This window comes from Odocoileus virginianus, chromosome 33 (genome assembly GCF_023699985.2).
Source record: "Odocoileus virginianus isolate 20LAN1187 ecotype Illinois chromosome 33, Ovbor_1.2, whole genome shotgun sequence".
In the NCBI taxonomy this organism is placed as follows: domain Eukaryota; kingdom Metazoa; phylum Chordata; class Mammalia; order Artiodactyla; family Cervidae; genus Odocoileus; species Odocoileus virginianus.
The window spans coordinates 34,970,120-34,990,962 of record NC_069706.1 but is presented as its reverse complement, the minus strand read 5'-3'; the positions used below and the strand labels follow the sequence as shown (position 1 = coordinate 34,990,962).

Genomic DNA, 20,843 nt, shown 5'->3' with positions numbered 1-20,843 from the left:
CAACTCTGGATACTAAAGACCACTGGATATGGTGATGAATTACATCTCAATAAAGTTGTTTTTAAAAAACACACAAGCACCTTCCTTGTCGCCTGTTCGGCAGAGGTACTCGGCCTTCGCAAGACATATGACAAAACTGTGGCGCTGGGTCACCGACTGGATATTGTGTTCTATCTCCTGAGAATTGGCTTATTTTACATGGATAATGACCTCATCACTCGAAATACAGAAAAGGCCAAAAGCTTGATAGAGGAAGGAGGAGATTGGGACCGGAGGAACCGCCTAAAAGTATATCAAGGTCTTTATTGTGTAGCTATTCGTGATTTCAAACAGGCAGCTGAACTCTTCCTTGATACAGTTTCGACATTTACGTCCTATGAACTCATGGATTATAAAACCTTTGTGACTTACACTGTCTGTGTCAGCATGATTGCCTTAGAAAGACCGGATCTCAGGGAAAAGGTAATTAAAGGAGCAGAGATTCTTGAAGTGTTGCACAGTCTTCCAGCTGTTCGCCAGTATCTGTTTTCACTCTACGAATGCCGTTACTCTGTTTTCTTCCAGTCATTCGCTGTTGTGGAACAGGAAATGAAAAAGGACTGGCTTTTCGCACCTCATTATCGGTACTCCGTGCGAGAGATGCGAATCCACGCGTACAGTCAGCTGCTGGAGTCCTACCGGTCGCTAACCCTGGGCTACATGGCAGAAGCGTTTGGTGTTGGTGTGGAGTTCATTGATCAGGAACTCTCCAGGTTTATTGCTGCTGGGAGGCTACACTGCAAAACAGATAAAGTGAATGAAATAGTGGAAACCAACAGACCTGATAGCAAGAACTGGCAGTACCAAGAAACTATCAAGAAAGGAGATCTGCTATTAAACAGAGTTCAGAAACTTTCTAGAGTAATTAATATGTAAAACCAAATACACAAAGGATTTTCTTTAAACATCCTTATTGAGAATTTTTATAGCTTACTTTGTGCCCAGTTGAACTGTGTAAAAAATAAATAGTGCATTGTTTCTTTCAAAAAAAAAAAAAAAACACACAAGCTCAAGCAAATGAACAAAGGCTTTGCCAAGTGGCCAGCCTTGGTGGAGCAATGGAGGATTCACGCCGTGGAGACCAGTGGATGCCCACATAGGCTGCTGCTTAGTAGAAGATGTGCCGGGCCAGGGACTCAAATGTGAAAAGAGGAAAGATTCACACCAGCAGTTAATCCTTGCCTGTAATATCTAGGGAAATTTTCTGTTCATTTCAACTGGAATCAAGGACCATCGCTTCTCGGCCTTTTGGCTAAGATCAAGTGTGGAATCAAGGACCAAGAAACTCTGTGTGGAAAAAAAAACCCTCCCATCTGCTAGTCGACTTTCAGAGCACCCCCCTTCCTAGACAGCAGCGCCCTCACTGTTCCGAGCATGTGGCAAACACAGCCCTCTGCAAGAGCCCTTTGCAGCTGCTGTCCTTGTGCTTGTAGTGCTTTCCCCCAGGTGTGAACATACTGGGAATTCAGCAACCTGGAGAGGAGGGCAGGACACTGCAAACGGAACGGTACCACAGAGACACGGTGGTGGGAGTCAGTGGCAAGCTCATGGGAAAGGGGCTGAGGGGTCCTGGGGAGGCTGGTGAGCAGAGAGGCCTCTGATGGCGGTTGTGGAGTCAGTGGTGAAATCTGACAGGACAGAGTGACAGTCCCTGAACAGTAAAGAAAATGGAGTGGGGTTATCCCAGAGGATCGTTCAGCTGGTGAAGTTCGGTGTTTCTATGGTGTAATTAGAGCAGATACAAATCTCTGAGAACTTCTATGTTTAATTCAGGGTACAAGACAGGTAACAAGTAGCTTTATGAGCAATTTTTTGGGGGTCACTTGCTACTCCATGAGTCTGCTGATGCATCAGCCTCTTCCTGCTTAAGAGACCACCTGAACTTCCTTTTCATTGGAACTTTTCGTCTGGAGTCCACACTGTGATAAGGCAGACCAGGAGGGAAGAGGACGGCAGTGGTGTTTCACAGTCTGGACAGTTTTGTCTTGATGATGTCTGCCTGCCCCCAGCCTAAGTGTTGTCCCACACACAGAGTGCCACACAGCACAGAAGGTCCCGCACGTGGGCATGATGGTGACGGTGACTGTAATGTTGACATGGTCTGGGGTGGTATCCAGGGGAACATGATGGAGTCTTGCGGGAAGGAGAAATCACACCCTTAGTAACACTAAAAAAGGAACAGTTGCCTGTATTTACTGACCCCTGTTCTCAATTCAGCTTTAATGCCATTTGCTCACTGAAGCTTTTTGTGCTAGCCACGTGCTCTGTCCATGTGGACATCAGCGGGCTGGCTTCCTGTGATTCCCCGTTTCATTTGCAGAGACAACACTGTGGTGTAACGAAGAGCCCGAGCTCCAGAGCCAGACTGCCTGGGTTTGAACGCCTGTGCCACTGCTTACTATCTCTATCGTGTATCAGGTTCTCATCTGTAAAAAGAGGGGTGTTAATATGACTAACAGCACAGATGATCGTGTGAAGATAATGCTGACTTTCCTGTCCATGCTGGCGCATAGATGGTCAGTAAAGATACCCTATCATGATGGTTACTGACCTCTCCTGGGGCCTCTGGCTCCCATTAGGCTAGCGCCCTCTTAGTGCAGAAGCCCTGAGTGGTTCATCTCTGTATCCCCCACGGCACTCACTCAGTTGTTGGCGAAGAGCTTCAAGGATCAGTGGCAAGAGATCTGGGGAGACTGTAATGAGTGTCTCTGAGTCTCCCTGCGCCGTCTATTGTGCCCGGAGAACTCCCCTCCCTCCTGTCCTTCCTTTCTTCTTTCCTGAAGAAAAGGGAATAAAAACGGGGCAGTAATAGTACCCACCTCGCAGGCTGGCTACAAAGATTAAATGAGTTATCAGGTAAAGCACTTAGAACAATGCCTGATGCACAGTGCCTACGACATGGCTGGTACTCCTTGCTACCTTTATTTTCCCTTTTTCTTGGTGTATATTTTTTCTGATTATGAATGCCATACTTATTTGTGGTGGCAAAGTGTGAAAATGTAGGAAAAACCCCATCAGAGTGAAGGAGACAGAGGTGTGCACAAATAAGAAGACAGAGGAGGAAAGATGAGCACAATCATGAGCGTGTGTACAAGGTGCAGAGGCCGCTGGAGGAAATGGTGGACCTGGTGGGGATGGAAGGTGGCATCCACCAGGCCCCGGGAAGGCTCCACAGACTAGGGGAAGGTTACGGAGGAGGAGGTGAGTGGATGAGGGGGAAGGCCATTAGCATGTGCAAAGGCCCAAGGCACTGAATGCCATCCTGGCCCTGTCACTGCCGTTCTGCGTTCTGCGTAGCCCCGAGTGCTGGAGCGCTCGGGAGAGTGGGAAGGGCCGGGAAGTGAGAAGCCCCCGTCAGGAGGAAGGATGGAAAGCTTGGAGGTGCCATCATCCAATCAGCCTTTAGGAGAGATGACTCCGGCACAGGCAGGACCAGTGGGCTGGAGGAGACTTCGGGAGCAAAGAGACCTGCTGTTAAGGCTGGTGCCGAAGTCCGGAACAAGTTAGAGACGGCCTCGGCCGCTGCGGAGGCACCCCCGGAATGGGCCAGATAGGATGGGCTGGAGACATGGAGGGAGCTGATGTGGGGAGGAAAACCCGCGCAGCCAGGACGACGCCCGGGCTCGGGGCTTGACAGGGGAGTTGGCGTTGGCAGCTTTGCCAAAGCGAGGGAAACCATGCTCGTGGAGGGAGGTGCTGCGAGTCTCCTGTCATTCCCAAGAAACCACGCTGGCGACCGTATTTACCTGTGTGTACAGATGATAGTCCATGGTAATTTTTATTCATTAAAAAACCCTTCAGTTCTTCATTATTAACATATTTAAAATAATGCACCTACTGCTTTTTTAAAGTGGAAAAAAAACTCTATAAACAATTTGTTATTCAGTCACTAAATCATGTCTATTTGCGACCCCATGGACTGCAGCACGCCAGGCTTCCCTGTCCTTCACTGTCACCGGGAGTTTGCTCAAATTCATGTCCATCCAGTCAGTGATACTATCTAACCATCTCATCCTTTGCTGCCCTCTTCTTTTGCTTTCAGTCTTCCCCAGCATCAGGGTCTTTTCCAATGAGTCGGTTCTTCACATCCGGCGGCCAAAGTATTGGAGCTTCAGCTTCAGCATCAGTCTTTCCAATGAATATTCAGGGCTCATTTCCTTCAGGATGGACTGGTTTGATTTCCTTGAAAAAGAAAAAAGAAAGAGTCTTTGGGGAGCTTTTAAAGACAATCTTTTAATCAGGAACAGTTTGCTAAGATGTTCTTTTCGGTTCACACTCCTGCCAGCTGTCATGTTCAGGTAAAACCAGGCTTTTCCCTTACTTGGAAACTGAACACAGAATATTCTCTCAGAGTTATTTCAGTTGGAGCTCAAAGGACAGGTGTGACTTAGGGTGGGCAGGAAGCATCAGGGATGAAATTGCTTTGTTATTTTTGTTATGACTGATAATGTCCTTGTGAATCACTCACAGGTGAGAAGGCAGAGCTAAGGGTAGAAAGCAGGAGCGTACGAGGGGGCGGCACTCAGCACAACTTAAGGTCCAGTGATTTTGCCTGGGGCAGCAGCCAGCCTCCCATCCCTGCACACAGCACCACGGAGGCTGGAGAGCCTGCTGCCGGGGGATACTGCCCACAGTGTCTGCACCAAGCCGAGGTTGAAGATGCTTTCCAAGGCCCTCCTGGATTCTAATTCTCATTGGCTGAAGGTAGGGAGCTGGAGCAGGATGCAGGAACCTCACGGGAGTGAACGTAGGGTGTGTTTGGGGCTTATTACCATACTGCTATTTGATGCGACAGACTTTTTGCTTGAGCAAACCTTAGACTTCCAAACCTTTTCTTAGGCCCCCTCTGTGCTCTTCCTTGTAAAATCTAGTTTTAGCGAGTCCCCCGTCCTTCACATCTGAACCCCCTTAATATCTAGTCATCCTGCACCATCACCCCAGGGAGATGTCCAACCACCCTGCCCTTTCTCCAGCAAGAATCCTAAGTCAGTTTAGCCAAACCCCTCTGACCCCTAAAGCTTCCCCTTAGGAAGTTCCCATCCACTGACCCCCCTCCCTGCTCCTTAGCTATAAATCCCCACGTGGCCATACAAAAACCAGTTGGGAAAGGGTCAGGAAGAGTATATGCCACGTGTCTGCTTCTATTAAGACCTTCACTTGGAAATCCCCCCGCCTCCATGACCTCAATTCTAAAACCTTCCCCTGTGACAGCAATCCATCCTTCCTGCTCAGGACTTTCCTGCTCAGCATCTGACTGATGCTGGTCAGATGTAGGAGGATGAGAATAATTACTTTTAAAAATTTTTTATTTGATTTTTGGTTGCACTGGGTCTTTGTTTCTGCTCTTAGGCTTTCGTGGAGGTGAGCATGGGCTGCTCTCTAGCTTCCTGGCGCACAAGCTTCTCAGGGAAGTGGTTTCTCTTGTTGCAGAGCATGGGTTATAGGGTGAGGGCTCAGCAGTTGGGGAGCGCAGGCTTAGTTTCCCTGTGGCATGTGGTATCTTAGTTCCCAGGGACTGAACCCGTGTCCCCTGCATTGGCAGACGGATTCTTAACCACGGGACCACCAGAGAAGTCCACCTCAGACCTTCTGACCTTGAGCAGTTTATAGAAATTCTGAGAGGGGGCAGTTTATGGGGGGGGGGGGAATGTATCTGGTTTGAAAGAAACAATTTGAAACTTTCAAAAGGCCCAAAGGTAAATGCCCCACCACCTGATGAGACCAGAGACTGGAGCTTGGGAGAGATCAGGACCAAGTATGCAGATGTAAACATTAATTGAAGCTAATAGTTGAGGTCATCGGAGTAAATGGGTTCCCGGGGTTAACAGCATAGGCATAGAAAGAGACCACCGATACCGTGACTGAACACTGAGGAATGCCCAGTCAGGGACAGAAAAGAGGAATCAGGAGAAAGGGATGAATCATTAGGACACTCAAGTGAATCAAATGTTATAGCTATTGCAAAGGTATTTTTTTAATGTATTTTTCACACAGTGGCCCTGCCGAGTCTCAGGTCCCCCTGAGCAGCTCTGAGGAGTGACGGTCATGGTCTTTGCAGGGTAGAGGCGGTCAGCGCCTGGGCAGAGAAGGGACTGAGCCCTCCCATGCAGTGACGGGCCATCACCCAGCAGCTCCACGTGCTCAGGCGTCTTTCCCAGAGCTTCACAGCTGCACCTGCACAGGAGAAGCCAGGCACCTCCTGCCTGCCACTTCCTCCCCTTTACCACGCAGAACCTAGTAAGGCCTCGCTCACATTTATCTCCTAGAAATGCTCTCCATTTCATGACCAGTTCTCAGCGTAAATGTTTAGGAGCTCTACCCTCAGGAATTATACTTCATGGGTCCGACACCTGCGTGACTAGCAAGAAGCCTAGTGACCCTACTGTGATGCTTCATGGTCTGCACTTGGAGAAACAAAGTCAGCCTCAAGTCTGTGGTAGGCATCAAAGAGGAGCCAAAAGTGATGAGTTTTAAAAAATTAAAAACACATTAGATGGCCATCACAGTATATGATCCAGAATTTTTCAGAGGCTAGAGTTTCAGACATTTCCGCATCTTCTCCATCTCAGCCTTCTTCATGACTATAACCGCCCCCCCCCCGCCCCCCCCCGCCCCGGGCAAAAGCCAAAAAATCTCAGTATACCTATTGTTTTGTTTTGGGATGTGTGGTATGGCTTGCAGGATCTTAGTTCCCCAACCAGGGATCAAACCTTGCACCCAGACAGTGAGAGAACCAAGTCCCAACCACTGGACTGCCAGGGAACTTTCTCGGTATGTCCATTGTGACCCAGCATCTAAGCAGGCTCCTGTCGAGGACCCCGTACCCAGAAAGGCCTTTCCAGTCCTGGTCGCTGGTGTTAAGTACTGCACCACACAGAAGGACGTGCAGCACATAAAACCCTAAAGGCAGGCATGGATGTGTAAGCGGCTGCGTCACTGAGACAGCCCGCATGTGCTGTGTGCAGGACAGGATGGAGTCGAAGGACAGAGGTTCCAGGTTTGAGATTAGAGGAGAAATGGTCGTTTGTAAAGTTTTAAAGATTAACTTTTAAAGAGTCCATTCATAGTCACTGATGTTTCTTGTTTAAACTGAAATAAATTTGGCCCCTGCAAAAAGACACACTCAAGCCATCCTTCTGAAAAACTATTCTGTTTAATAGTGCATTTCATTTATGCTACAGATGAGCAGGATTGGGAAAACAGAATGAAAGGTCATCCCTTCTGCTGGGAAAACTTGGGGAGCTCCATCCTAACCCAGCAAGGAGCCCTCCGCTAGGCTCAGGCCCAAGCTTCCTCCTCAGGGCTTTGCTCTCTGCATTCACACTTGGCTGCTGAAGTCAGAGGTGGGGTCGGGAGAGGTCTAGCAGCTGGGGCCAGAGGTCATAGGTCACAGGTTTGAGGGCGGGGCAAGCTGGCTGAGTGAGCTCCTTAAAAGCATCCTTGGTAGCTAGGGGTTTAGCTTAAATCACTTTCCGTCACAGGAGTGGCCGGAGGAAGAGGAGGGAAGGAAAACGGAGGCTAGTGCTAAAGGCTTTGGATCCTTCCCCTCAGGTTACGCTCACGAAGGAGCTGGGCTTCCCAATTAGTCCTGTCATAAAAGGGATGAGCGAGTTCTCCACCAAATGCGTGGAGGTTTGGTCTTGCTGCTCCAAGAGCTCTGGAGGATACACGGTCACTACAGAAAACCTCTCAGGGTCTTCACCCACACCTGCCCAACAAAGTAACAAATCCCTCAGCACCAGGTTTCCATAATTAATGAAGTCAGGAAACAAAACAGCACATTCCTTATCAAAAGGAAGAAATTCCTCATCAAAATTTAAAGCTGGATTAGCAGTGGCTTTGAAATGCAGCCTCCATTTCCCCTTTCACAATCCAGACGTTCTTTCCACTTTCTTCTGTGCTGACTATGCCGACTCCAACTAGAGGAACCCCTGCAATTTTATTCCTACTGTGCTTCCATCCCCACTGTGGAAAGGCTCTTCCGGTGTGAGAAAAATGGTCTAGTGCAAACTCCCCTCCCAAATGGAAGGAGACTGGTCCCAGAGCTTCCTCTGCTCCCAGCACTCTGTCTGCTGCTGGCAGCCTAGTTCTTCAAGGCTGGAATCATTCCTGGGGAAACGGACTAGGTTGCTAATCACTGGGCCAGGATGATTTGCGCAACAGGCCCCATTCTCTAAGGTGAAAGGCTAGAGTCGGAAGGGACACGTCCTAAGTTCATACTCAGGCAGTAAGGCAGGAGCTCTGGAGGCTCAGGAAGTGAGGAAAAGCGGCGTGTGGCTCTCTTTCACGTAGACTCTCTGATACTTACTTCAGCAGTAACTTGGAGGGAACTTTTGCTCACTCCCATTACATTCAAAGGTTTCTCTCCAGTGTGAATTCTCTGGTGGCGAACCAGAGCGGAGCTGTACCTAAAGGCTTTCCCACACTCACTACATTCATAGGGATTCTCCCCTGTGTGGATTCTTTGATGCTGAATAAGGCCTGAGCTATAGGTAAACTTCCCTCCACATTCCATACATTCATAGGGCTTCTCTCCAGTGTGGATCCTCTGGTGCTGATAGAGGTGTGAGCTCTGGCTGAAGGCCTTCCCACACTCGTTACATTCATAGGGCTTCTCTCCAGTGTGGATCCTCTGGTGGTGAATGAGGGTGGAGCTCCTGCTGAAGGCTTTCCCACATTCGTTACAAGCGTATGGTTTCTCTCCAGTGTGGATCCTCTGGTGGTGAGTGAGGGTGGAGCTCCAGCTGAAGGTTTTCCCGCACTCGTTACATTCATAGGGCTTCTCTCCCGTGTGGATCCTCCGGTGGAGAATGAGAGCCGAGCTGCAGCTGAAAGTCTTCCCGCAGTCACTACACTCGTAAGGTTTCTCCCCAGTGTGGATCCTCTGATGCTGAATAAGGTGTGAGCTCTGGCTGAAGGCCTTCCCACACTCGCTACATTCATAGGGTTTCTCCCCAGTGTGGATTCTCTGATGCTGAATAAGGTCTGAAGTTCGATTAAAGCTCTTGCTACATTCATCACACTTATGGGGTCTGTCTCCCACAGGGAGTCTCTGATGGGAAATGAGGTTGGAACTCACAGTGAAGCTGTTCCTCAGATCGCCACATTTCTCACTTCTCCCTCCCGTGGGGGCTCGCTTCTCCTCAGCTGTCACTTGACCAAAATCCTGCATCTTCCTATTCAGTCTCTCTCCAGAGGAGCTCCCCAGCTGCCTCTTCAGACTGACTTCTTGTTCATAGGCTTCTTCAAACTTAAGACCCTGAGAAATATCCTTCTGGAATCTTCCCAAGAGCACCCTGTGTGATCCTGTATCTTCAGAAATTTCAGAATCAGGCTCAGTTCTGGTCTCACCATCTGGCACAATATAAAACACAAATATCATTTGTTCCTTGTGGAAAAAAGACTCGAAACCAGAGACAGGCTAATCACATCATGTTCACAGGCTAAAAGCACATGCCACTTATCAATGTGCAAAAAGTCCTGCCCAGGCTGTATGCAGCTGAGGCAGAATAAGAGAACTGGGCCAAAGAAACAGGGAAGGAGAAAAGCAGGAAAATCCAGAATTAAGCTGGAAGTGAAGAGAAAACTGGTTCAGGCAGAGGCAGAGAACCAAAAAATAGGAGAGGCAGGACATACTGTTAAATGAAGTGACAAAGTCCTAGAGGTCAGAGGCTCAAGATAAACTGGGAGATGGTGACAGCTGGGCCAGGGAGAGGACGAAGAGGAGTGGGTACAAGAAACGCAACAAGGACCAGTCTGTCTCCCACAGGAAGACACAGCCAGGCGTGGAGAAGCAGCAGCAGATCAGGAAGCCGCAACAAGGCTGCAGCCCTGCGGCCCCAGGGGAACAGGACACGCTGGTTTGCAGTAACGTCACCTTCACCAAGTCCACGGGAACAGGCAAGACAAAGGTCACTCCACCTCCCGCCTGGGCCTAGGACACTGTGCTAACTGAGCGTGGATCTGTAAACAGTTTCTATGTCTGACTCTGCCATTCTCAGCACTCTGGGGTTTCTACGGGAGTTTAAGGCATAGAGGACGAGTGGAAGGGGCTCAGATGGTTAGCATGTTCAGTCTGTGAGTGACTGAAGGAGTCAACGCAGGGCAGTGAGGTTAGGGACAGAGAGCTGTCCCTCCGTCCCCCGAACAGGTACCTCTCAGGACCTCTCTGCTCTCAGTTCCCTTCCAATCCAGGCCCCTCGGCAATTCCTCTCACTCCAGCCCAGAGATCACGGCAAAATTCAGAAAAGGGACTCCTGCTCATGGGGAAAGACAGGACAGCGTTTATCCTGTTCGTACCACGTGGCCCAGAGCTCCATCCCAGACCCAGGACCTGCAGGGGACAGAGAAGACTCGCACGGGGAGGCCTCACGCGGGAGTGGGCAAGACCCTGGCCTTGTCCAGGAAACCGTCCTGACAGTGGGTGAGGGGGAAGGAAGGAACAGTCACAGGCTTAAAGGTTAAGAAGCTAACTGCTTCCTGACACAAGGTAAAATTTCTACAAGGGCAGCAGTTACCCGAGGTCCATCCACAAAGCTACAGGTCCCTAGAGAAAGTCCAACAGAGAAGGGGAGGAGCCTGACAGAGTTCCAGAATCTTCACGTGGGCAGAGAGCAGTGCCTCACATGTTCAGGGATCCCAGTGTGTGAATCTTTTCAGAAAATCTCTGGGTTATATCTTAATGTTAAGTCCTAAGAATAACATGAGGAAAAGTAACAGATTGAGACTTTAAAGGCCAGGGCGGGTCCTGCCAGTCACTAGCAATATGACCTCTCCTTCCTCACCTACAAAATGAGGATAATTCTGGCTGCCTCAACAGCTGCAACACTGTGAGAACTGAAGGAGAGACTGTAAACACGCCTAAGGAACTACAGACTACAAATGGGAGTCACTATTATCATTGTCAGAACTTTCTGAGAGAAGTCAGTCCTTAGATGATGATTTTCAGTGACTCAACTGTTACTAGCAAAGAAGGCGGCAAAGGAAGGCCAAGAGGGAGTTTCACTGAGGAAGTTTCACTGAGGAAGCATTGTTCCTACCCAGTGAGAACACGTTGCCATAATTCTCCAGCATCACGTCCCTGTAGAGGTCCCTCTGGGCAGGCTCCAGACGCTTCCACTCCTTCCGGATGAAGTACACAGCCACATCCTCAAAGGTCACCAGCTCCTGAAACGACACGTTCTCACGTGCAATTTCTGGCTCAGGGATGAGGCTAGTGGAGCCAAAAGCTAATTCGGGATGGGGCTGAAGAACACTTCCCAATATTGGGGAAGTGGAAATGGCGGTCAGGGTGGAGGAAGACAGAGGAGAGGCTGAGACTAAGTGGAGTCCATGATTCTGCGGGGGAGTCCCACGGTCCTGACGGGGGAAGCATGGAATGGGATGTTACTGCACAAGACATTCCCGCGAAGTGGGAAGGGAAAGAAGGATAAAACACGGCTCACCTGGGCCTTGGCCTTGAGGAGTGCAGCTGCCAGCATCTCATCCCCCAGACTGTCCTTGTCAGGAAATGTGGGGCCTTTTGAGGAAGGAAGGGCTGAGGGCAATGAGAGGGTCCATGAGAGAGCTGATCTGCACTCAAGCCTCTCTACCCGTCACAGAAACTCCTGGGTCCTGGGACAACCTAGTAACCCCCACTCCTACATCTCTAAGTTTGCTCCCTCTGCCGCTCCAAGAGGTGCTCACGGCCAGCGTGGGCCTCGTGGCCTGAGCAGAGCTGCCCACAGCCCTGCTGGCCCTGGCTCTCTGGTCTGTCCCAGGAGGCTCCAGCTATCTTGTTCATGCCTCTTCCATCATTCTCCACGTTTCAACTCAACTTCTTGGACTTCTTACCCAGAGGAAAACTAGCTTCACTCCAATTCTGAAGGAAGTCATAATGCCCATGATTCTTCTCTTATTTTCTCGATCCCCAGATCAAATCTACACACTGTAAGTTCTGTGCTTGATTATGTATCTTTTCCTGTAATTCTTAAGTTAACATATTGGTCCCTGAGAGACTAAATCTCTGGAGATACTAGATTCTGTAGAATCATGCAGATAAAAATGTTTTTAAATGAGTTTTCCTGATAAGCATGGGAATAATACTTCCTTGGACGCAAACTGGCTCCAAAGTCAGTGGCACAGTCTGTGAGAACAAAATACAAATACTTTTCATGCCCTTCCTCTTCCATCTACCCCTTTTGCCTGGGATCTGCACAATAACTCCCCAGAGCTCCCCTAAGCACATGCTCCAGAAGAGCAAAAACCAGGGCTCTGGCGCTGGCTGTTATAAAGCACCTGGAAAATGGAGTTTGGTGACTGTCACAGTTTTCTAAATGCTGCAGGAGGAACCCACAGCACTTAAAACAATGTCTCAGCTATAAAGCCTATCAAGCTGTACCTAATGAAGGCTGCAGTCAGCCTTCCCCACTAGGCTGGGAGTTAGTGAAAGGCAAGCACTATGTCCTCCCTAGTCAGGACTCCAGCAGTTAGCCTGGCACCTGGTGAATGAGCGATTTTAATGGGTATCTGCTGAGTAAGTGAATAAAGGGATGAATTCCTTACCGCTCTCAAGCAAGGCCTGAGGTTCCTGAGATACTCGATCAGCCTGAGTTTCCATGGGTTGTGCTAGAAGCTCGGATCTCTGGTCTCCTATTTGCAGAGTCAGCAGGAAGCAGGTTTTTTATGAGAAGGTGGAAGCACTGCAGAAGCAAAATTTCAAGGTTCAAAGATAATTTTTAAAAACCCTCCTGCATACGGAAAGAGGGGAACTAGATTTCAGTTAGTACCAAAACAGCAAGAGGAAATGCAATAACTGGGACTAGTCTTTTGGGTCAAACACCCAAGTTCTTCTACAACATCCCACTTTAGGCTCCCCAACTCACACTGGGTGGTATTTCTAACAAAAATGGAGAACACAGGTGCCAAATGATGCCATTAACAAAGTTAAATACTAAGCAATTACTCAAATGAAGGACAATGAAAAGGAGTGTTACAGGTGGCAAAATGTCTACGTATCATATCAAGTTTTAAGTATACTTGGAATAATGGATAAACTAACGTATACCGATTTTTTTTTAATCCTCATTAAACATTTTTCTTCTACTAAAAAGTAAAAAAAATTTTTACTATGGTATGTTTCTAGCTGTTATAGTAAACGTAGATGCTCTTTTTAGAGGAAAACGGGCCAAGAAACAGCCCCCAAATAACAGATATTACAGAATACTTCCAGAACTTCCAGAAGTTCTCTGACTCTTTTTAAAAACCCTGTCTCACAGAACTAGGACAGGTAGCTCAGATCTATTAAGATCAATTTGGGCATTCCCCAGAGCTCCAGTGATTAGGATTCAGTGCTTTCACGGCCGTGGCCCAGGTTCAATTTCTAGTCGGGGAACAGAGATCCTGTAAACCACGCAGCATGGCCAGAAAAAAAGATAAACTCTTCCTCCCTTTCTCCCTAAGACAGTTTTCTGTTTTCAGTGTCAGTCAGCGGTGGGATGTTATTAACGGATTTGGGCCCTTTCTGTGGCCCTTATATAGTCTCATCACAGGGTGTGTGGACATATTCGCCAGGTTCTGGGAGACTAGTCCCAGTTGCTGTGTATCCTCACCCTGAGAAGTAGCAACCAGCCTGCTTTTTCATCTCCCTTCTCTCATAACAGATTTCCTTGGATCAGAATGTAAGTCCCTGAAGCAAGAACCAATGCTTTTTAAGAAGCCTAATATCATTTATTACTCTGTTTTTATCCCTACTAAGGTCCCTGCTCCCTGGCTGCCACGGCAATCAAAAGGGGTCTGTTCTCTGTTGCTCCAGTGAACAACAGTGAATGTCAAGTTAGTGCCTAGACTAAGATTTGAATCTCCAGTACAAGTCTGTCCTCAAGAATCAACAAGTTGAGAAGAGTGCAGCAGTCCCCAGAGCAGCCTGACACTTAGGCAAGAACCTAGGGGAAAACCCTGGATTTTGTCCGCCTCCCTCTCTTTATTCATCTACTCATATAACAAGCATCTGTTGAGTGCCAAGTACATTGCAGGGTACTCCTGAAAGGAGTATAAAAATCAAGAGTGACTGTTGCACTCATGTAAGATATAAAAGGAGAAGGACCCCGAGAGTCACTCAGAGTTCAGAGAACTCGAGTCTTTGGGCAGCAAGGGGCTGTAGAAGGCCCACCACAATGCCATTATATAGTGAAAAGCAATGAATCAGGCATGAGCCAGGCCCACTGACAATCAATATGACACACCCTCTTGCTATCATCACCCTCCTAGCTGGGGCCCTTCAGCTTTCTTCTCAGAGTCAGCCATCTTCTTCCTATTGCCCAACTTGACAATCTCCAGGACTGGTTATAAGCAGACACTCCCAATAAATCCGCTCTCAATCTAAACTCTCCTTAGAAAGGAAAGTCAGAGGCTCAGACTCCAGAGAAAGAAGTAGCACTCCCTCCTCACCGCTGGGTTAACCAAAGCTGGAGCTCAAAGGCATACTGTTGAGAACAAGTCCCCAGTGTCTGGATCACAGAACAATGTTTCTCACAGGAAGAAAAACCTCCATTGTGCCCTTAGAGCTTCAGGTCCAGGCAGGGCCCTTCCCCTGCGCCACTGCCCAACCAACTCCCTGCAGTGCTCCTAGGGACTGGGAAAGATGACCGGGCAATGAGAGCAAGTCATGGAAAGCTTTACCTGCTGGACTCTCCTTCCTTCTCTGGAGTTAGTCTCTAGAAGGCCAGAGTAGCAATTATTGGGAACTTGGCAGTCTCTGTTCAAATCCCTGGGAGTTCAGACTTTAGTTGATATCAATGCTGTAGGACTAAGGAAAAGAAAAAGGAATTTCAAATGTTTATGTAAACTTCACTTCTAATATAGATACCTGGAGTTAAGAGGAAGACAAAGGACATGCTAACAAATACTGATTAAGACCACAGCTGGTATTTGTGTTGCACCTTTAGAGCTGGAAATGAAATCACGGTTCTCCATTTCAACCCAAGACAAGAAACACCTTCTCAAGTTCCTAAGGTTCTGGCAGCTAACTTGCTACTAGACACTCTCAGCCACTTCAGGGAGTCTATCCCACTGCTCTACAGGTAAGCCATTAGAAAGGGCTTTGGATGCTTAACTGGAAAAAAAATCCACCCCTTGGACTTTCACCTCTCAGAGTCCTAGTGTCCTATGGAGCTTCGGTGATACAACCTTCTCCTTCCGCAGGATTCTCCACCAAACACGCGAAACCAAATGATGCCCACTCAACACAACTTCTCTTCTTGGGGATAATAAATACGTTTAGTTCCTCTAAGTGCCCCACAGATTTCAAGTTCAGGATCCTGCTTCTCCTTTCCATGAGTTTCAGAAAGGAAACACCGGGTCTATGTTCAATCCCAGCTGAAAAGTGAATCAAATCAGGCACCTAATACAGCTGGAGATGGGACCCAGTGGTACACCTCTCCGAAAAAGACTCGATTTACTGGGTGCCAGGGGGATTCTTCTGTCATTTGAATGGTTCTAACTGTGCACACTTCCTAGAACCCCTCATTCTCTGGGCCGATCCCAGTTGATTAAACCCTTGCTCCCGCAGGGATAACTGTTAACATCATATGAAAACGTCTCCGGGAATGACCAAGTTAGGGTCGTTGTCATCGGCCGTTTTTAAAGAGAGGGATGCCTCTCCAGCTGTACTGGAACTTTGAAGGGCTGGAGCCGGGCGCTGTCGCAGAACCAGAATCGCAGCCCCTTTCCTCCCCCGACGCAGGGCCGGCCGTGAGGGGCGGGGTGCCGGGGTGCCGGGGTGCCGGGGAAAGCAGAGTTGGTACCGGCTCCCCCCCGGCACGCTGCTCCGGGTGGTCCTGGGGACCCCGCGGGCCGCGGCGGCAGGGACACCACCCCTTCTCCGGCGATCACTGCCTCCGTCCCACCTCGAGCCCTGGGGGCGGCCGGACTCACCCTGGGGGCAGGGACGGTAGATTTAAGGGACCGGACACCAAACAGGCCCCGTTGGACACTGTCACGGACCCACACACCGGGGACAGAACAAAGAACGGAAGTTCCCTCCGTTTCGCTTCCGGGTCGGTCTTAGTCACCCCCTCCACCATCCTGGGTTCCCCCACCCACCCACGTCCTTTTGTTCCCTCTAGGAAAATGGGAGGTCTTCTCCTCTCTGTGGTTTGCTGACTGGGCGCGGGGCCCCAGGGCTGAAGCGACACGGCAGGCCTGCCGTCCCCGCCCTTCGCGCCCCCTGCTGGTCAGGCCAGGAGCGCGCCGCCGCGCACCTGCTCCGCGGCGCGCCTGCCCGGCTGGGGAGCGGAAGGCGGGGCGCAGGGTGCCCTGCGGGTGCCGGCTATGAGCCTGTGTGGTCTCCCTTGGGGCCGCCGAGGGCCAAGCCTAACGCCCTGGGTCCAAGCGATCCGAGTCCCCAGCTGACCCGCGGCCAACAGAAGGATATCTGAAGGATTCGATATAGAAAACTCGCCCATATTTGAAGTTTCCAAGTCAAGTTTATGCTTCCAAACAGACCAAGTTCATGTAAAAGTGCCTCCTTTAAATGACTAAAATCTGAAGAAAAGCTTCTGGCCCATCAGAGTTTACGTGAGGACAAAAACCTGCACAAGTGATACAAGCAGAAAAGATGGGAAAGTTACCGATCCAGAGCCACCCAGATCCGAAGAAAACTGGTGAAGCCCCATCCATGTGAAGAAAGCGTGAAATAAGTGAAACGCTTGAGGGAATGAGGGGCGAGGCTTCGTGGTTCACTCACGTTTATTCCCTTCCAGGAGGAATCCTGGAAGTGTCGGAATCAAATCCTTCGGATTATAAACAAAATGAAATCTTGTGATCTTCTTGATTCCCCTATGGCCTTGCCTCCCATTAGATCTCAGTTTTCACTGCCTTCAATGTTTGTAGCGCACTCATTCAGCTCTGCAGTACAACCGACCTTACTCTCTGGCAACTTCAGTCTAAAGACAGTAATCTAACTAATTCCAGTAAAATATGGTGGTGGTGCTCAGTTGTTAAGTCACGTCTGTCTCTTTGTGACTGTAGCCTGCCAGGCTCCTCTATCCATGTGCTTCTCCAGCAAGAAGACTGAAGTAGGTTGGATCTTCCCAACCCAGAGATTGAACCGCGTCTCTTACCTCTCCTGCATCGACAGGCGGGTTCTATACCACTAGTGCCACCTGGAAAGCCCTCATCTACTGACACTCCTCAGGAAACAGCTCTTAAGAGTCCCAACACCGTCGACACAATCAACCCTATTACTGTGGACCCTAGAAGTCAATTTGCAGTTCACTTTTTTGGTGTTTGCCCCAGAATCCAGCCATCTGGTTAATTCCCAGCAAATTCTCAAAAGCCCTACTATTAATTTTTCTTGAGTCTGTGGACTCTGAAATGCCTTGAATCACAGAGAGGATTCCCAAGGCAGTCCATCAAGATGGAGAAGAAAACATTTAAACTTCCATATAGCTTTTATCTAAAAGAAAAGAAAAAAAATAGAGTTAAAAAAAACGTAAGCTTTGGTAGGCACAGCTGCCACAGGCTCTATCGCCTGCCTTGGCTCTGGCTCTGAGTAGGGGACTCCTGATCTAGCTGGAGCTTGGGCCCCTCTCCCCTCCCCAGCCCTCCCCTGTCCCCTCCCGTCACCCGGGGGCCAAGGGAATAACCATTAAGAAGTGGATGCCACGTCAGTTCCCTCTCAGCCTCCGCCGCCGCCGCCCCTCTGCCAGCGCTCCGGCGCCACCTCGGGCCGGCGGTCCTCCGCGGGAGGGAGCGAGGCGGCGGGCGGCCGGGCGAGCGGCTGACGGGGGCGGCGGGGCGGCCGGCGGGTCCTGCAGCGCTCGGCGGCGAGTTGTCTCCATGGGGTCGGCCCCCCGCGCCCCTGCGCTCTGAAGTGGACAGCAGATTGTGTGTTTATCAAACATTTCCACTGCTGCACAGAGAGCACACACATCTTCAGTGGACTTGGAATTCCTGGAAAATTGCCTTTGTGAAAAGTGGGCATAATCCCTTTAAATTCCATCTCTTAAGTTTTCTATTTTGTTGTGTCTCAAAAAGACATCAAAAAACCATGAACAGCTTTAGTAATGAAGAGTTTGACTGCCATTTCTTGGATGAAGGCTTTACTGCCAAGGACATTCTGGACCAAAAAATTAATGAAGTTTCTTCTTCTGATGATAAGGATGCCTTCTATGTTGCAGACCTGGGAGACATTCTGAAGAAACATCTGAGATGGTTGAAAGCTCTTCCTCGGGTCACCCCCTTTTATGCAGTCAAATGCAATGATAGCAGAACGATAGTGAAGACACTCGCTGCCATTGGGACAGGATTTGACTGTGCCAGCAAGACTGAAATACAATTGGTGCAGAGTCTCGGGGTGCCCCCAGAGAGGATTATCTATGCAAATCCGTGTAAACAAGTGTCTCAGATTAAGTACGCTGCCAATAACGGAGTCCAGATGATGACTTTTGATAGTGAAGTCGAGCTGATGAAAGTTGCCAGGGCACATCCAAAGGCCAAGTTGGTTTTGCGTATTGCCACTGATGACTCCAAAGCAGTCTGTCGCCTCAGTGTCAAATTTGGTGCCACGCTTAAAACCAGCAGGCTTCTTTTGGAACGGGCGAAAGAGCTAGATATTGATGTCATTGGTGTCAGCTTCCACGTGGGAAGTGGCTGTACTGATCCTGAGACCTTTGTGCAAGCCATCTCTGATGCCCGCTGTGTCTTTGACATGGGCGCCGAGGTTGGTTTCAACATGTATCTGCTTGATATTGGTGGTGGCTTTCCTTGGTCTGAGGATGTGAAGCTTAAATTTGAAGAGATCACCAGTGTAATCAACCCAGCATTGGACAAGTATTTTCCATCAGACTCTGGAGTGAGAATCATAGCTGAGCCAGGCAGATACTATGTTGCATCAGCTTTCACACTCGCAGTTAATATTATTGCCAAAAAACTTGTATTAAAGGAACAGACAGGCTCTGATGATGAAGAGGAGTCAAGTGAACGGACATTTATGTATTACGTGAATGATGGAGTATATGGGTCATTCAACTGCATCCTTTACGATCATGCACATGTGAAGCCTCTTCTGCAGAAGAGACCCAAACTAGACGAGAAGTATTATTCATCCAGCATCTGGGGACCCACCTGTGACGGCCTGGACCGCATTGTTGAGCGCTGTAACCTGCCCGAGATGCATGTGGGCGATTGGATGCTCTTTGAGAACATGGGTGCTTACACTGTCGCTGCTGCTTCCACCTTCAATGGATTCCAGAGACCCACCATCTACTACGTGATGTCAGGGCCAACGTGGCAACTGATGCAGCAGATCCGGACCCAGGACCTCCCGCCTGGAGTGGAGGAGCCAGACGTTGGTCCCCTGCCTGTGTCCTGTGCCCAGGAGAGCGGCATGAAGCGGCACTCAGCAGCCTGCGCTTCCACGCGTATTAACGTGTAGATACCACTCTTATAGCTGTTTACTGCGAGTTAGCTTGATTTAAGGGTTTGGGGGGGACCATTTAACTTAATTACTGCTAGTTCTGAGATGTCTATGTGAGTAGGGTTGGCACAGGTGCACCAATGTGGAAGACTGGGAGATGGGGTCACACTTATCTGTGTTCCTATGGAAACTATTTGAATATTTGTTTTATATGGATTTTTATTCACTTTTCAAACATGCTACTAAAGGCTTCAACTGCTGAGCAAGCGTTTGTGGCTTGTGTATCAGCAGGATGGGCCAGAAGCTTAGTGTTGTGACCGGTTTTAACAAAAAGGAATAAAGGATCTTGACATTAAAAAAAAAAAAGTGGATGCCAGATGCAAACGTGATGAAACAGTCAATTTGTTCTAAAGATGCAGCTGTGGCTTTTCAAACAGATTAGAGCAGAATTGTATCTATTTTGTTCTCTATCTCAGAAGAGACTTTCATAAGAATTCATCTTTGAAGTCATCTGGGCCTAGAATTTCTTTATGGAAGGACTTTTTAAATTCTTGATTGAATTTTTTAAGATTGTAAGACTATTCTGTTTTTTTTCCTTTTTCTTTCTTTCTTTTTTGGCCACAGCAGGCGGCATGTAGGGTCTTAGCTCCTCAACCAGGGATCAAACCAGTGCCCCCTGCCGTGGAAGCTCAGAGTCCTAGCGACTGGACTGCCAGGGAAGTCCCTATAAGACTATTCATAGTTTTATTTCTTCTTGAATCATATTGGGTTTGTTAAGTTCTTTCTACAAATTTATCTGTTTCATCTAAAATCTCTAATCTTCTTGTGTGATGTTGGTACTATTATCTTATTATTGAAATAGCTGATTTTGAGCCGTTTTCAAATAATGTTCTGTGAACCTGTGTGGGTCCCTGAGACCAGGTGGTCTGAGAGATCAAAACTGTTTTCATAAGACAGATTGTTTTTGTTTTTGTTTCACGGTATTGACATTTGAAGTGATGCTATGAAAATGTGAAACTGCTAACGCTTTAGCATAAATTCAGGTAGTGGCACAAAACTGAACTGTTATATTCTTCATTGCTATATGCTCATAGCTTTTAAAAAAATCCAGTTTCAAAAAAAATCTGGTTTCATTTAAGAATATCCTTGATGAAGCAGTAAAAACATTAATTTCATTTAAAAATAGTAAGCCTTCTCAGAGGTCAATAGAAGGAAGAGTACTGGTGGCCTTATGTGGGTCTCATGTCAGACAATAGCTGTCTTCAGAGAAGGATGTCAGGACTTGGTTTAGGGTGGAAGGGTTGAGGTGGGGGGTAAAAACAGAAATCTTCCCAAAGAGTGTGTGAAGAGAGCCAGTTCTCTTTCTTTTTAATATTTTATTTTTATTTATGTACTTATTTGACTGTGC

The 20,843-nt window shown here is 48.5% G+C and overlaps 1 protein-coding gene and 2 pseudogenes across 3 annotated transcripts; 2 read left to right on the top strand and 1 right to left on the bottom strand.

Annotated features, from left to right (window-relative positions):
- On the top strand, window positions 1-946 carry LOC110144325 (26S proteasome non-ATPase regulatory subunit 6 pseudogene; annotated as a pseudogene).
- Window positions 947-7,173: 6,227 nt separating this feature from the next.
- ZNF3 (zinc finger protein 3) lies at window positions 7,174-16,085 on the bottom strand. 3 transcript variants are annotated; one of them, XM_020904262.2, is made up of 6 exons: window positions 15,952-16,085; window positions 14,698-14,824; window positions 12,583-12,719; window positions 11,484-11,557; window positions 11,079-11,205; window positions 7,174-9,393 (listed from the first exon to the last, which is right to left on the bottom strand). In XM_020904262.2, exons 3-6 carry the CDS (start codon window positions 12,635-12,637, stop codon window positions 8,324-8,326), a joined length of 1,326 nt encoding a protein of 441 aa, XP_020759921.1. In that variant the 5' UTR covers window positions 12,638-12,719; window positions 14,698-14,824; window positions 15,952-16,085; the 3' UTR covers window positions 7,174-8,323. The 3 variants fall into 3 exon arrangements, with proteins under 3 accessions (XP_020759921.1, XP_020759919.1, XP_020759920.1); XM_020904260.2 differs by having other exon boundaries at window positions 11,484-11,575; window positions 15,952-16,082; XM_020904261.2 differs by lacking the exon at window positions 15,952-16,085 and adding an exon at window positions 15,163-15,709 and having other exon boundaries at window positions 11,484-11,575.
- A 1,590-nt stretch (window positions 16,086-17,675) lies between these two features.
- Window positions 17,676-19,802, top strand: LOC139032727 (ornithine decarboxylase pseudogene; annotated as a pseudogene).
- Window positions 19,803-20,843: the final 1,041 nt, after the last annotated feature.

What these genes read in the sequence shown, in the direction of transcription:
- ZNF3 (XM_020904260.2), bottom strand. Translation starts at nt 12,637, where the DNA reads ATGGAAACTCAGGCTGATCGAGTATCTCAGGAACCTCAGGCCTTGCTT. An exon ending in TCCTCAAGGCCAAGGCCCAG is followed by an intron (nt 11,206 to 11,483) that starts GTGAGCCGTGTT and finishes GTGTCGTTTCAG; the next exon opens with GAGCTGGTGACCTTTGAGGA. An exon ending in TGGCAACGTGTTCTCACTGG is followed by an intron (nt 9,394 to 11,078) that starts GTAGGAACAATG and finishes ATATTGTGCCAG; the next exon opens with ATGGTGAGACCAGAACTGAG.